Raw genomic sequence first — 13,594 nt, 5'->3', positions numbered from 1 at the left:
CTTTATATTTAGTGATGGTCTTATCAATGACAAGATCCAAAAGGTGCAGGGGTTGAAGAGGGAAGTCCATTGGCTATAGCAGTGGCCTTTTCTAAGTCCACGGTGGGTCAGTCAGCACAAGTACAGGACAGGACTCTAAAGCATCTCTTCCAGGTCAAGATGTTGCTATGTACCTGGGCAATCAAAGGGTCTTGGTGGGGTAGAATGTACACTGATAGTAAGCTCAGTCAAGAACCAGTCTTTCATTCTTTTAAAGATCAGTGTTTGTGAGGGGTGATTTTAACATGATAAAGCATGCATGCTTTAGAAGTAGTTTGATGAAGCTTAGTGGGTGTATGACCATGGAAATGCCATGACACTTCTGTCATTCTAAACGCTCTCTTGGTCCCTTCCCTTCTACTGGGGTAGGCCAGTTGGTCTTCTATCACTGTAGATTAGATAGTTTCTTTTCTTTTTCTTTCTTTGATAAAAATAATTCACAGAAATTTACATTTTAGCTTAGGTCCATTAATTATGTCAAGAAACCATAACTCATGTGGTCACATTTCCCCAAGACTATGACACTGCTGTTGCCGTTTTGACAGCGATGTGAAATTTAAAAATTAGAAAAACAAATAATCAACCTAAGCTAGACTCTAGAGAATTCCACCAGCTGAAAACAAGAAGAGATGCAAAACACACATTTTTATCTTAGGAAACATTTAGACGGTTTGTTTTCTGCCATGCTATCATCTTCCAAAACTGAAATGAAATATAGTTAGGGAAGAGTGTGGCTAAGCAACCCTCTTACCTGTGGGAAGGTGCAGTGTGATATTGTTGCAGAAGTCTGTGAAGCAGCATTCAGTTTTGGTCACGTTGTTGGAACTGTGACAGAAGACCTGAGCATTTAATTCCGGGAGGGACACGCATGATTTGATCACCTGCTCTTTCCCATTGGTTAGCATGACAGAGGCCCAACATGCTCCTTCAGTTTGGCAGGTAAAGTTTGAAGAATCACACAAAAGACAGACACACTTCAGTCCTGGAAAGAGTAAGGCAAGAAGTTTTAAAAGGCAGAAGATGGCAGAGAGTTACTTTGTAGTGCTTGAGAATAGAAACCAAACTTAACAAAACGTGAAGACGAGTTTTAAAATGTGATAAAGATGCCCTCTTGATCCTGTGTCTAGTTATTATAATTGATACAGTTGTCCCTATAGTTACTGTTTTCCTGGTCCATGCTCTAAATCCTTCTTAAGCTCAATTGGTTTTCTCCCAAATCGATAGCTCCTATGAAATGCTAGGAAACAGTATCTCAGCAACAAGAGAAGCCTGCTGGCACAGCTTCCAGAACAATGACAGAGGCGAGGGCAACTGCAACCTAACAAACCAGCACACCCTGTTCACTTACACTTCTCCAAACTTTTAAATGAATGTGCTGAGCACAAAACAAATTTTAGAAACGCATAGATCTCAAACCGGTGGTGATGCTTCTATTCTTTGCATCTCAAAGCTGTTATGGTTGTTGTAGGCACATTTAAGGCATTGATGGATCATTCTACTTGCCCCCCCCCTCCACCTAGGAATGTATTTTAGAATGACAGCCATTCAAATGCAGACTTTAACCTTCAGACAATTTTTAAATGTGTACCTCTATTCCACAGAAGAATAAACATTGATAATAGAGTTTAATGTAATGTTGACAATAAAACGTTCAAAACACTGACATTGTTAAATTAATCTGTTTATTAACAGCATCTTAACATTCTTCTTAGCATATACACTCATACTCTCACAAATACACGTTCAAGTGGATTGATGTTTCTGTCTTGATATGAAATGTTGTCAGTATAGAGTACAGAGGTTAGAATTTATTCAGATTTTCATTTCAAAAGATCATTTCTAAATACTCCAATTTGTAGTATTTCTGTCGTGACTTGAATGAATATTTTGTTAAATCATAACTGTCCCCCAAATTATCTTAATATCCAAAGTTGTAAACACTATTAATAAAAATTAGTCTTTAAATTTCTAATTACTAAAGCTAGATCTAATTTTATACTGATAAAATATTCAATTTATAAATGACTAATCATGAATAAATGCCCTTTTTTATCCGTAGTAAAGATCTGTAGTAGAATCAGATATTTTAGGTTGGCTGACCTTTCATAGAGCCAGGTGTATAAAACCTAGTGATTAAGAAACGTGTTAAGGAGGCTAGAGAGATGGTGCAGCCATTAAAGGCTGAGGCTCACAACCTAAGAAACTCAAACACGTTTTAAGATAGAGAATGCTTTTAACTTCAGCACTCAAGAGGCGGAGGCGGATGAATCTCTGCAAGTTCCAGACCAGCAGGGATACATAGTAAGACCCTGTCCAAACCAACAACAATAGAAGCGTGTTAAATCAGTTTCCCATATAAAAGAGTAATCACATAAAGAGCAGCCTTTAACCCAGATGTCTCTAATTGTGGAATCATAGCATTTCCCAACCTGGCAAGTGTCTTCAACACCTGACTGTACAAGCTTTGCGATCTCGGACATTATTTGGTCCCTCTGGGTGTCATCTGAAAGGTGCTAACTACAATGACAACATACTTAATCATCCTGTTGCTATGGAGACTAAATTAATCATATAAATCCTTTGCACCCACTTCTGGCACATAGGAAATATGACACAAGCATTAGTAACAGCCTCTCCTAACACTCAAAAAAGTTCAACTAGTTTTCTTACAGGAACCATCAGCAGACCTCCATCATCCACTCAGGAGTAGCTGCAGGAAGCAGGATACAGCAACCACTCAAAAGGCCTAGCAAAGAAATGTGTCTCTGCTCTACCAGTGGGACTGAGTGTCCTCATGCCTTGCAAGGGTTTCCTCTGATCCTACTACTTTCTAGCATCTGATAATAAGATATAAATGTAATGTAACAAACAAAAATAGCAGAGGAATTACAACTCAGGTTGGTCTGTACTGTTTTGATAAATTTCAATGCATTTCTTAAATTTTACCACAGTCAGTACAAACAGGAAAGGGAATCTGCCCGGGTATTGTTCCTCACTTGCTGGCTGACTTTGGGGAACAACAGTGTCCTTCGAAAATGAACCAAAGTGAGTGTACTAGGTCCAGAAATCTTGAATTCCCCAATGGAGAATGCACTATCTGCACTTGACAGATATGATGACTCTAAATTTATAATTTGTAAAAATCTGATATTATAAAGCATGAAAAGCACTAGCCACTCTGTCTGGTCTGTACTCTCATAGGTAAGAGGCTGGAAGTCAGTAGACTACTTTTGACATACTATCTCAAAGCCCTTGTCACTATGGTTATCAGAATCTTCAATTGTCTGGACTCGAGAGCTGTCTCAGCAATTAAAAGTGCTTGGTTCTCCTGTCCAGGACCGGGATTCGCTCCTTGCCCACCAAATGGATGTTCATGATTAGCTGTAACTCCATTTCCAATGCATCCATTCCCCTTTTCTGGTCTTTCTGGGCACCGCATGCACATGGTACCCAGACATACATGTAAGAGAGAGAGCCATATATATAAAATAATATAAAGACATATTTTTTAAAAATTGAAATTTTGTTTCCAGGAGAGCTAAGCCAGGAAGTCCAGACAACGAACTAAGGGATACAGGGCCCCACTGAGTGAGAACGGCCATTAAGAGCTCAACATTTAAGCTGACTTCATTTCCATTTATTATGGTGTACAATTCTCACGACACTTGGCTGTCAGTATCTGCATTTTACAGATATGAAATGAGGCACAAAAAACATCAAGTAATTGACTGAATGTAACAACCTTTAACTTACACAAGCAATCTTGTTTCTGTCCCACCAAAGCTGCCGTGGTGGCAGGAACCAGTCTCGTCACCCCACTAGTTTCTAGGGACTAAATAAAATATATTGATATAAGAGAAATGAATTAATCATCACTACTGATATCGAAAATTTTGATCTGTTTTATTTCAATGAAGTTTAAGACCAGGTAGATATTTTTCTAACACCAGTTTACTGTCAGGACAGATAGTCAAGTAAAAATCAGGAGGATGTGCCCTGCAGATAGAACAAATATCTAAATTTTTGGTTCTAAATTCTGCATTAAGCAAGCCTCTGTGAGACACATCCCCTATATTTCTTTTCAAATCACTGACTGTATCTTAATTAAAATCATTATATCGTATTTCTAACCAAGGGATGATCTGCATTTTCCACTCATTTCTTAAGAAGCTGTAGAGTTTCTTTCGGTTTAAAATGAAAGTTACAAAGCAGGATAATATCAGGCCTTAGAGAAGACACAGAAAACATCGCCCCACTTTAAACCTTGCATAACAGAAAACGCTGACAAAATTGAGGATTGTTAATGGTAATGGTTTCAAACATCTGCTCAATGTCCGCACTGTCTCCAGGTCAATTGGCAGTCCACTGCACTGACGGGGAACATAGAGCAAGCTAAATGAGACCTATGATGTAAGAGTAATCCAGGCCACATTCTCTATCTCCTCTCTGACTTCTCACCAATCCTCTCTGCAGTTGCCTTTGTACAATTAGAGAATGTTTACGTCAGCCATGCTCAACACTGAACCGTAAGCTGCCAATTAAAATGGAAGTTGCGGTTATTGATTTGATTTATGCTTTTCTTATTTTGTTTCTTTAAACCTGATGCTAATTGAGTCAGTTCTTCTAGAGTATTCCATGGCAGGGTAAATCTGGTCGTTAGCAGATAACAGCCCCTCCTTGTGATTCTTTATCTTATGCTTTCCCTTACAATGTACTTAAGTCATATGGTGTAAGACAGCAAATGAAGTTGAAGAAAGAGGCAATTATCTGTAATAAGGAGGTCTATTAGACCTTTCCCAACACGAGGACTGCACTTTTCTCGTGTCTCTTCCCACCCCTTTAATTATCTCCTTTTTTCTCCTTCTTTGCCAATTAGTCTATAAAAGCCAAGACATCTGTTACCCAAAAGACATCTGTTACCCACATCTACCAAATGATGTGCACATTCCTAATCAAACAGAAAGTAAATTTTCATCCATTTCTTACACATGATGACCAGCACACCCTGTTGGCCGAAGTGTAAAAATTATTAGGCTACAATGTGTGAGTGAGTGTGTGTGTGTGTGTGTGTGTGTGTGTGTCTTTAGATCCTATGTCACTAAAAAGACAAAATTTTTGGCAAATAATTTGGGCTAGTTCTTTCAGTATATTGGCTTTATCTTACCTGTTTCCTACATCGTGAGACCATATGCTGAACTATGTAGTGAACACGTCGAACATCTGACTTCATACTCACACCTCTTTCCCCAATGCTTAGTTTACTTTGTCCGATAGCTCTACTTTTAGCCCAGGCTATCAAGCCCAATTTCCTTTTTTAATTTAGATTGTGTTTGAGATGTGACCTTCTGAATGTTTAATCTTTTCATCATTTGTAGGCTTCTGAAATAACAAAGGGGAAAATCCAAGCTCATCAAAGAGCTGGAAGTGCACTGGAAAGACACAAGACAAATGGCAGCTGAGAGTCTAAAAGGATTTGCCCTGTGGCCCTTTCTTGCCTCCCTTTTAGACTGATCTTACTATGTTACTACACTGCCCAGACTGGTATTGCATTTAGGGAATCCTCCTGTCTCAGCTTCCCAAGGGCTTGGACTGTAGGCACATACAGCGACATCTGGCTTTGCCTTTCTTATTGGTAAAGAGAAAGCAGAACTGAAGACTAAAACAGTGCTAAAGAAATGTGGGCAAAATAAATGCAATGCTTTGGTCTAAAGGGCTTTTGATACAGACTTGTCACATAGAAACTCTATTTGATGGGCCGTCTCTGAGAAAATCCTGTGCAGCGTGTCCCTCACGCCTCTAACTCAGGGAAGCATGCCCTGCTTGCTCAGAAGCAATGCAATACCTGCCAAGAGGGAGCCCATCCAGGAAGCCCGGTTTAACTTCCAACCACTAGGCTCAGGAAGAGCACAATGCACTGACCATTCATTCGGAGCTTCTCAATAGAAACACAGTATTTAATAAAAAGTGGTTAACTACCAGAATCCAGGCCTTAAACAAATTTCTTAGTCGTTCCCAGACCCCACCAGTTTTCCTGGCTTCTGTTGCTCTGAGTTTGCATCCTTATCTCGGTATAAGTGCCTTAGCAATTCTTGTCTGTGAAGGATAGGAAGAGAGCACTGGAGTTGAAACAGATAGAAGGCAAAGTTGATACTTTCAAATCACACAAATGTTTCAGGTAGTGTGAGAGTCCTACTGTTTCACCACCCATCTGAACTTCTCTAGTCAATGTTAAAGACGGTCTACCTAGTAAGGGTAGTATCAAATGAGAAGATACTGGTCTTTCCACTATCTGCAAATTTTAAGGAAATAAAAGGGGAAGGATGGAAACCTGAAGGTATTGCAGGCTCTGTGAATGGTGTCAGATATTCAGGGACACTTGATTAATTCTTTAATCATACAAAGTATGCCCGCTGTCATAGAACACATACTCAAAAGACTCGTGAGTCAAATGAGACTCGTGAGTTCCACGCCCTGAAAGCTGAGGACTCTATAATCTTTCATCTTTCATGCAAAGAAAAATGTTTCCGAATAATATTTCAAAAAATAATGTGTAATAAGGCCAAAGTGTGTTGTTTACTTATAGCCTCAATGTTGTCACAAAGCATAGAAAAGATAATTATGGTGACATGAGGTCATAGTGCAATTTAAAAACCAGAAAGTTATCATTTGCATGTTTTTGCTTATCAGCATAGGTTGCTTTTCACGGATCTGTCTCAAAAAGATTACAGTATTAGCCTCAGAGATCCTACAACATGTCACATACAAAAATCAGCAATTAGGGGGTATTGCCTAGTTAGCTGATATGTGACAAAACTTTTTGTGTAGATTCTATTAAAATATCTCTTAAAATAAGTGAATATAAAGATAGAAGAAATGTTATGGGAAGATGGCAGTCCACTCCTTCAGATCATTGGAGGTTAGGCACCAATGGGCAACAGGCTGGGTAGCCAGGGTGGGACTTGTGTGGTGACTACACAGTGCAGCATAATCTAAAGTCTTTTCCTCTTAGAGAGGGTGCAGACTGTTTTGAGTCTCTTGACCAAGTCTCCATTTTGTAGTTTTGTGTAACAGGAAATACCCAATCTGGAGTATCTCATCAGAAACCAATAGCATCCTCATCATGGGACACTGTTCCTCTGACACACTCTTAGGTAGCTTTCTCTCCTTTCATCCTTAGGGAGCTTTCTGTCCCTTCATCCTTTAAAATGTAACGTCCGCTGCTCAGGAGACTAGCAGTACTCAGTAGACTCCAGTCATGTCTAGAATATAGTAAGTCAACAATGCTAGAGGCCCACAGGCTAAAAGTCTGAGCTCTTCCTTCCTTTTTAATGTTATCACTGGTCTCCTTTGCATGGCTCTTAAAACGAATCTTCCCCCTCTTGCCTTTGTTCCTGTTCCCTTCGCCCAAGGTACCTCCCCTCTTCCTTCTAATTCGTTAGGCCTCAGCTCAGATGTCTCCCCCTGGGTAAAATCTGCAGAATTCTCCTGATCAAGAATCTGTTCCTTGCTTCTCTTGGTTCTTTCCACATATCTATAATTAAGCTCATTTATTGTATTTGTACCAGTACAATGAAAATGTTACAAAGCGAGACCTTCACCATTTCCATCCAAGAACATTCCCAACACCTACAGCAGGGTCTCACTGTGTTATACTGGTGTGATAGGGGTGGGCTGGACTATAGGGGTGAGCTGGACTATAGGGGTGGGCTGGACTACAATTTGTACAAAACTGAAAACTATAGATGCATTCAGAGCTAAAATTCATACAGCCTATAACTATTTTTGTCATCATGTTTTTTTCCAAGTCTTACATGTGAGTTGTTCATATCTAAATCCATTAATACAACTTAGATGCTGCTATTACACTCATTCCTTCCAGATGACGTCACAATCACACGTTTTCTTTGTTATGATCATTTAATGGAAGGCACAGCACTGTCGTTGTCGGTGAATGTAGATAGTAGGCAGTATTTTCTTATTTTTAGACATTTTGGTTGTTTTCAGTTTTTGCAAACAAATAACACTGTGATGAGCCTTTCTTAGGCAGGAGTCCCAGACTGGAATTACAACATTCAACATTCTTGATAGCTATTGTGAAAGAATTTTCCAGAGCTGCTCCATTTAAGTTTTCCACTGGTATTGTATGAAAGCACCACAGGATGAGCGTCAGTGTTTGGTTCCCTGAAATAAGATGACAGTTGTAGCTTATACTAACCTTCATTTCCCAGCTAAAGGAGTTAACTTTTGTTTTTCCAAATATTTATTTGGTTTCCTGTTGGATAAGATTTTGGTTGTTTGTGTTCATCTCCTGTGAATCTTTTCTTTTTTAATAACTTGTAAGAGTGTTTGTAACGATGGAAGCCCTTATCATTTCCCTATTTCATACGTGCTGCTTTCTCTTAACCCTGTCTTCATTTGTTTGGTTGGTTGGTTCTCTCTTGTTGTACTGAGGGTGAAAGCCCAAGAATTCTAGCAAATGCATGAGTAGTTGGTTTTTTTGGTTTTATGATTCTCTCCTTGTCAGAAACCAATCCAGCAATATGCATGCTATTGAAATGACAGTAAATTACCCATAATCCTCATGTTCCCAAAATGACTACTGTTACTGGCTTCTCCAAATCTCTTTATATAGAGTTCATACTTAGATACGTGTAGACTCATGTTTTACTTGAAATGTCTTCCTTGTCCTAAACCTTGGCAAATCTTCTCTCTAGATATATTCTAAATATTCAGTATTTACTTTCAATTTACGAATAGTCACGGACAGTTCATTTTTACATGCATATGGAATTTTGATGTGTATTGAACATGTTGCTAATACACATTTCTCTTTAGAACATTCGAAGACATACCTTTTTTTTAAAATCTTTAAGCGTTAAAAGGTTTTTAGAATTATTGTTTGCCATAGGCCAAGCCCTGGGTTAAGGAAGAGAGTGGGGGAGGTGGGAGGTTAACAGCGTGCCCTAAAGGACTTTTGCCCATTAGGTATAAAGGTTGACTGTGTTACAACAAGCATGCTTGAATACACGCTGTTGGAACACCGAGGTGGGGCATTGCTTCACCCAACTAGGGCTGGGGACAAGAAACTCAAGGCAATTGGGCGGGGGACCCGGAAAAGCTTCTTTGCAGCCAGCTCTGCTATTGTCAGACAGCCAGGAAAAACCACAGCAGCCGGGGAAACCGCGGCAGCCCTCGCCCACCAGACGGGCATGGAGTGTCTCGCCTGCCCCCTCCCTGTCAGCGGCTTCTGTCACTCCCACTCTCCAGCTGGAAGAGACTCCCAGCTTGCTGCCCACTCCATCACCACCTCCGGTGTCCCAGTCACCAGCCTCCACGGGGGGCCCTAGGGCCTGTATGCCACGGAGAATGATCAGTCCTTTCCCCTGGCCTGTATAGAGGGGCTCCAAGCCTCCTGGACTCGGGCTGTCTCTCTGGCCGCTGGCCATGTAGGGCACTGCAGAACACCTCTTTGTCCCCACCTCGCAAACTCCAGGCTTGCTTTGTCTCTTACTTCAGAGCCCAGCAAAGGGAGACTTACTCCAGGGATGGAATGGTTTCGGGGGGCATCTGGGTACCACCTAGTGGCTGCAGAGATAGTATGCAGGCCACCGGGGCCACGTTTACATGGTGGCCTCTACCAAGATCATGAACAATAAAATCTCACATCCCAGATTTCCCTTGGTTGAAATTTTAGAATCCCACCACTGCAGTATGAACTGCATTACTCTGGAAAACCTACCCTCCTAGCTTATGTCTGCAACCAGGTAAGGTGGGACATGCCTCTCAAAAGCAAGGATGGCCTAAGTCAAAGATCAAGGGATTATCTTTGGAAAATTTCAAATGCTAAAATTAACTATCCTTTAGAATGTTAAATTTATTTTAATTTCCTATTTGCTAATACAAATTGATATACAAAATTTCCCAGTAAAGGCTCTGTCAGAAGTAAGGCACAAATCCTGATTTTTGGTCAGCCTACACCTTTATATTGCTTTACCAGGACTTGGAGGATAGTGTATATTTTAGATATAGATATAGATTAGAGATAGAGATAGAGAGAGGGAGAGAGATAGAGAGAGGGAGAGAGAGAGCAGAAATAATTTAATCATATATGCTTTAATTGATAATAGATTGTTGATTACAAGTATACCAGTATACAATTTTAATATTGTTTCCATGGAAAATAACAAGCAATTAATGCCACTCCGGCAGAATGCAATTTTGAGCAATATCATGTAATATCGCATTGGAGAGTGAACGTGTGTAAAGAAGGCAGCATTTTAGGAGTCATGCACTAACCAGGACAGGTAAAAGCCAAACTGGATTTAAGGTCCTAAGCCTAGCTTTAGTCACGTTGTCTTTGAAGAATATGTCTCAACCAATCACTCTGAGAAAGTATTCTTAGATGATCATGAATGTTCCCTTCAGTTCTATGGTGGTTTGAATAGGTATGGCCCCCCCATAGACTCGCGTGTTTGAAAGCTTGGCCCACAAAAAGTGGCACTGTTCAGAGGTGTGGCTTTGTTGGAGGAAGTGTGTCACTATGGATGTGGGCTGTGAGGTCTCATGCATGCTTGAGTCTGCCCAGTGGGACAGTCTTCTTCTGCTGCCTGTGGATCCAGATGTAGAACTCCTGGGTCCTCGAGCACCACATCTGCCTACATACTGCCATGGCGGGAACTCCATGATGATAATGAACTAAACCTCTGAAACTGTAAGCCAGCTCCAATGAAATGTTCTCTTTTATAGAGTTGCTATAGTCAAGGTGTCTCTTCACAGCAATGGAAACTCTAAGACAAGGTCTAAGATTCTGCAACTCTAAGGGATGACTGCTCCATACAATGGTGTCATCATACCGTGAGAGCAGTATGTGTGAGAATACACCCAGAGAATCAAGGATTTTCCATGTTGGAACCACAGGTTAGGAAGAAACATGTTCCAGAGAGTTTACCCTGATCAGGCTGAAGCCAGTCATAAGAATTCATCCTTTGGAGGTCTCTGAAGGTGTGGAGGTCACCACCTGATGCTTTCTCTCTTCAATGAAGTGTAGAGAATCCAAGAAACAAATGGGAGAGGACCCCAAGAGTGTGAATGCAATGATAAGAGGAGAGAAAGCTGACACCCAATCCTAACTTAACAATAAAGACAATAAGAAAACTAATGAATTCAAAGAAGAAACTAAAATTGTAAAGCAAATGATCAATTGGTAATTAATCGTTAAATTCCAGGGCTGGAAGAAGTAGTCCTCAAGTGTTCTTAGGGGCTCACTCATTGAAATGTTGACTCTAGGAATGTGATGGAGATATCACAATCCATATGTACACCCCCTACAATGGTAGGTCAGATATGGTCAAGAATAGATGAATCTAGAAATAACAGGGAGCTCCCTGAAGGAAGAAGTGGATCTAGCTAAAAAGACTGACAAGAGAGGTGTCTTAGTTGGGGTTTTACTGCTGTGAACAAACACCATGATCAAGGCAGCTCTTATAAGGACAACATTTAATGGGGCTGGCTTGGGTTCAGAGGTTCAGTCCATTATCAAAGTGGGAGCATGGCAGCTCTGGGTAGACATGGGGCTGGAGGAGTTAGGAGTTTTACATCTTCACCTGAAGTCCAATAAGAGAAGACTGACTTCCAGGCAGCTAGAAGGAGAGTCTGAAAGCCCACAACTACAGTGAACACTTCAACAAGACTACACCTACTCCAGCAAGTCCACATCTCCAACTAGTGCCACGCCCTGGGCCAAGCATATTCAAACCACCATGGGAGGGGTTGAAATAGGAAGAATGGGGCAAGTGATTAGAGAAGTGTGTGTGTGTGTGTGTGTGTGTGTGCGTGCGTGTGTGTGTGTGTGTGTGTGTGTGTGTACTGATCCCCGTGTCCCTTTCAAATATTGACCCCAACGCTCATCGATCTAGCCTAGATATTCACAAGAATTTGTATAATGCAAAAAGAAAGGGCAGCAGTTCCTGGCCCTATCTGCATAGAAGATGGGTAGGAGTGGGAGCTGATGAGTGGGAGGTGAACTTCTTAAATCCGTAATTTTAAAAAAAATATTTCTAAAAATATAATTCTCAGACTTCTAGGGATGATCACAGTCACTTTAGAAGATGAAGTTACATGGCTTCTCCTGGATTCTCTGTCTATCAACGTATCACTCAACATAATAACTGCCCTTGGCTAGAGATTGCACAGGCAAGAGAAGAGAGAGAAAACGGAACACTGCGAATGCTCAGGCTTTGTCTCAGCCAGAGAAAACGGAACAGCTTGTCCTACATTGTTCTGCTTCTTGGGTATAAATTAATGTGAAACAAAAGTGACCACGAAAAAACTAACAAACAAACAAAAATCCCTGTCTTCCTATCTGTGTTGATTTCTACTTGGTCAGAATTTCACCAGGTTTGTGACTAAAGACAGTGTGCCTTGAAAAATTTTACCCATGATTGAAATCCTGAAGCCCTCATAGACCAGCCCTGTGGCCTGAATAGATACTGCTCCTCTCTAAATAGGTCTTCCACACTGCTGATAAGGAGGGAATTTATCCCACACGGTTGTTTTGAAGATTAAATGATATAGATGATACATTTCATGTGTTTCTGATAATAAAAACTACAACTCTAGCTCCCACCATTGCAGATAATGGACTCCCAGCTCTTTAGTCGAGATCCAAGCCTCACTCTCTAAAATACAACTTTCAGAGTACTGGCAAATCGTTCGAGTTTTCATTAACTCTTACTTTTAAAGCCATACTACCATAAATGAAACAAAACCAGTGATTCAAAAACAACAGAAGCATTGCAAAACAATAACACCTGATTATTTTCAGAGGTTAGAAATATCTGGAAAACTAACTATCCTCCCTCATACTCAGTACTATACTTAAATTTCTCCTTCTCAATTAATTGGATTCTTTTTTTTAGATTTAGATTTTACAAACATTTCCACAGAATAAGGAACAAAGTATATGAACAAAAAAAAAACCTGCCAATAATATGGAAAACTAATCCCATTAATATTCAAGGAAAAAAGCAAATTCAAAGATCTAATCTTAATGTCAAACTAGAAATGATTTTATAAATTATAATAACTATAAATTGGTGGGAACTTAAGGCTCAGAGATCATTGCAGAGGAGGAGGCAAAAAGATTGCAGAAGACAAAGGAACAGGAAGTTTGCTCTAAGAGTGTCTTCCTAGAAATGCCAAAGTAGCTACACCCATAAAGTCTCACCAACACAGCTGCCGAAACAAAGCCTGAACAATGACAAGATCAATAGACAACCTAACGTGGAGCAGGGAAGTCTCAGGAGGACTTCACCCTAGACAAAGAACTACAAGAAACAAGGGATGATGCCGAGAGCAGGAAGAATAGTCTTCCCCACTGAAGAGCCAATTATTTATGCAATACCAAATGGTCAGCTCTGAAAACACACACATACAAGTAACATTTTACAGACACAGAAAGTTATATTTATATATTTGGGGAAATAAAGATATAGATAGATATATTATAGATAGATAGATAGATAGATAGATAGATAGATAGATAGATAGATAGATA

The 13,594-nt window shown here is 40.2% G+C and overlaps 1 protein-coding gene across 3 annotated transcripts in view; it reads right to left on the bottom strand.

The window, feature by feature from the left end:
* Acvr1c (activin A receptor type 1C) overlaps positions 1 to 13,594 on the bottom strand; it is a 73,612-nt gene that overhangs the window by 41,995 nt on the left and 18,023 nt on the right. For 2 of the 3 annotated variants that reach the window (XM_028769234.1, XM_028769235.1), the window contains exon 1: positions 791 to 959. In XM_028769234.1, the coding sequence (XP_028625067.1) occupies positions 791 to 944 (154 nt within the window). In that variant the 5' untranslated portion in view covers positions 945 to 959. Of the gene's footprint in view, positions 1 to 790; positions 1,022 to 13,594 lie in introns of those variants that run through there. The other variant, XM_028769233.1, reaches the window with a different exon arrangement.

The sequence above is a fragment of the Grammomys surdaster genome, unplaced genomic scaffold (genome assembly GCF_004785775.1).
Source record: "Grammomys surdaster isolate TR1022 unplaced genomic scaffold, NIH_TR_1.0 191, whole genome shotgun sequence".
NCBI lineage: Eukaryota > Metazoa > Chordata > Mammalia > Rodentia > Muridae > Grammomys > Grammomys surdaster.
Note: the sequence above shows the minus strand (reverse complement) of the source record. Positions and strands in the feature narration are given on the sequence as shown.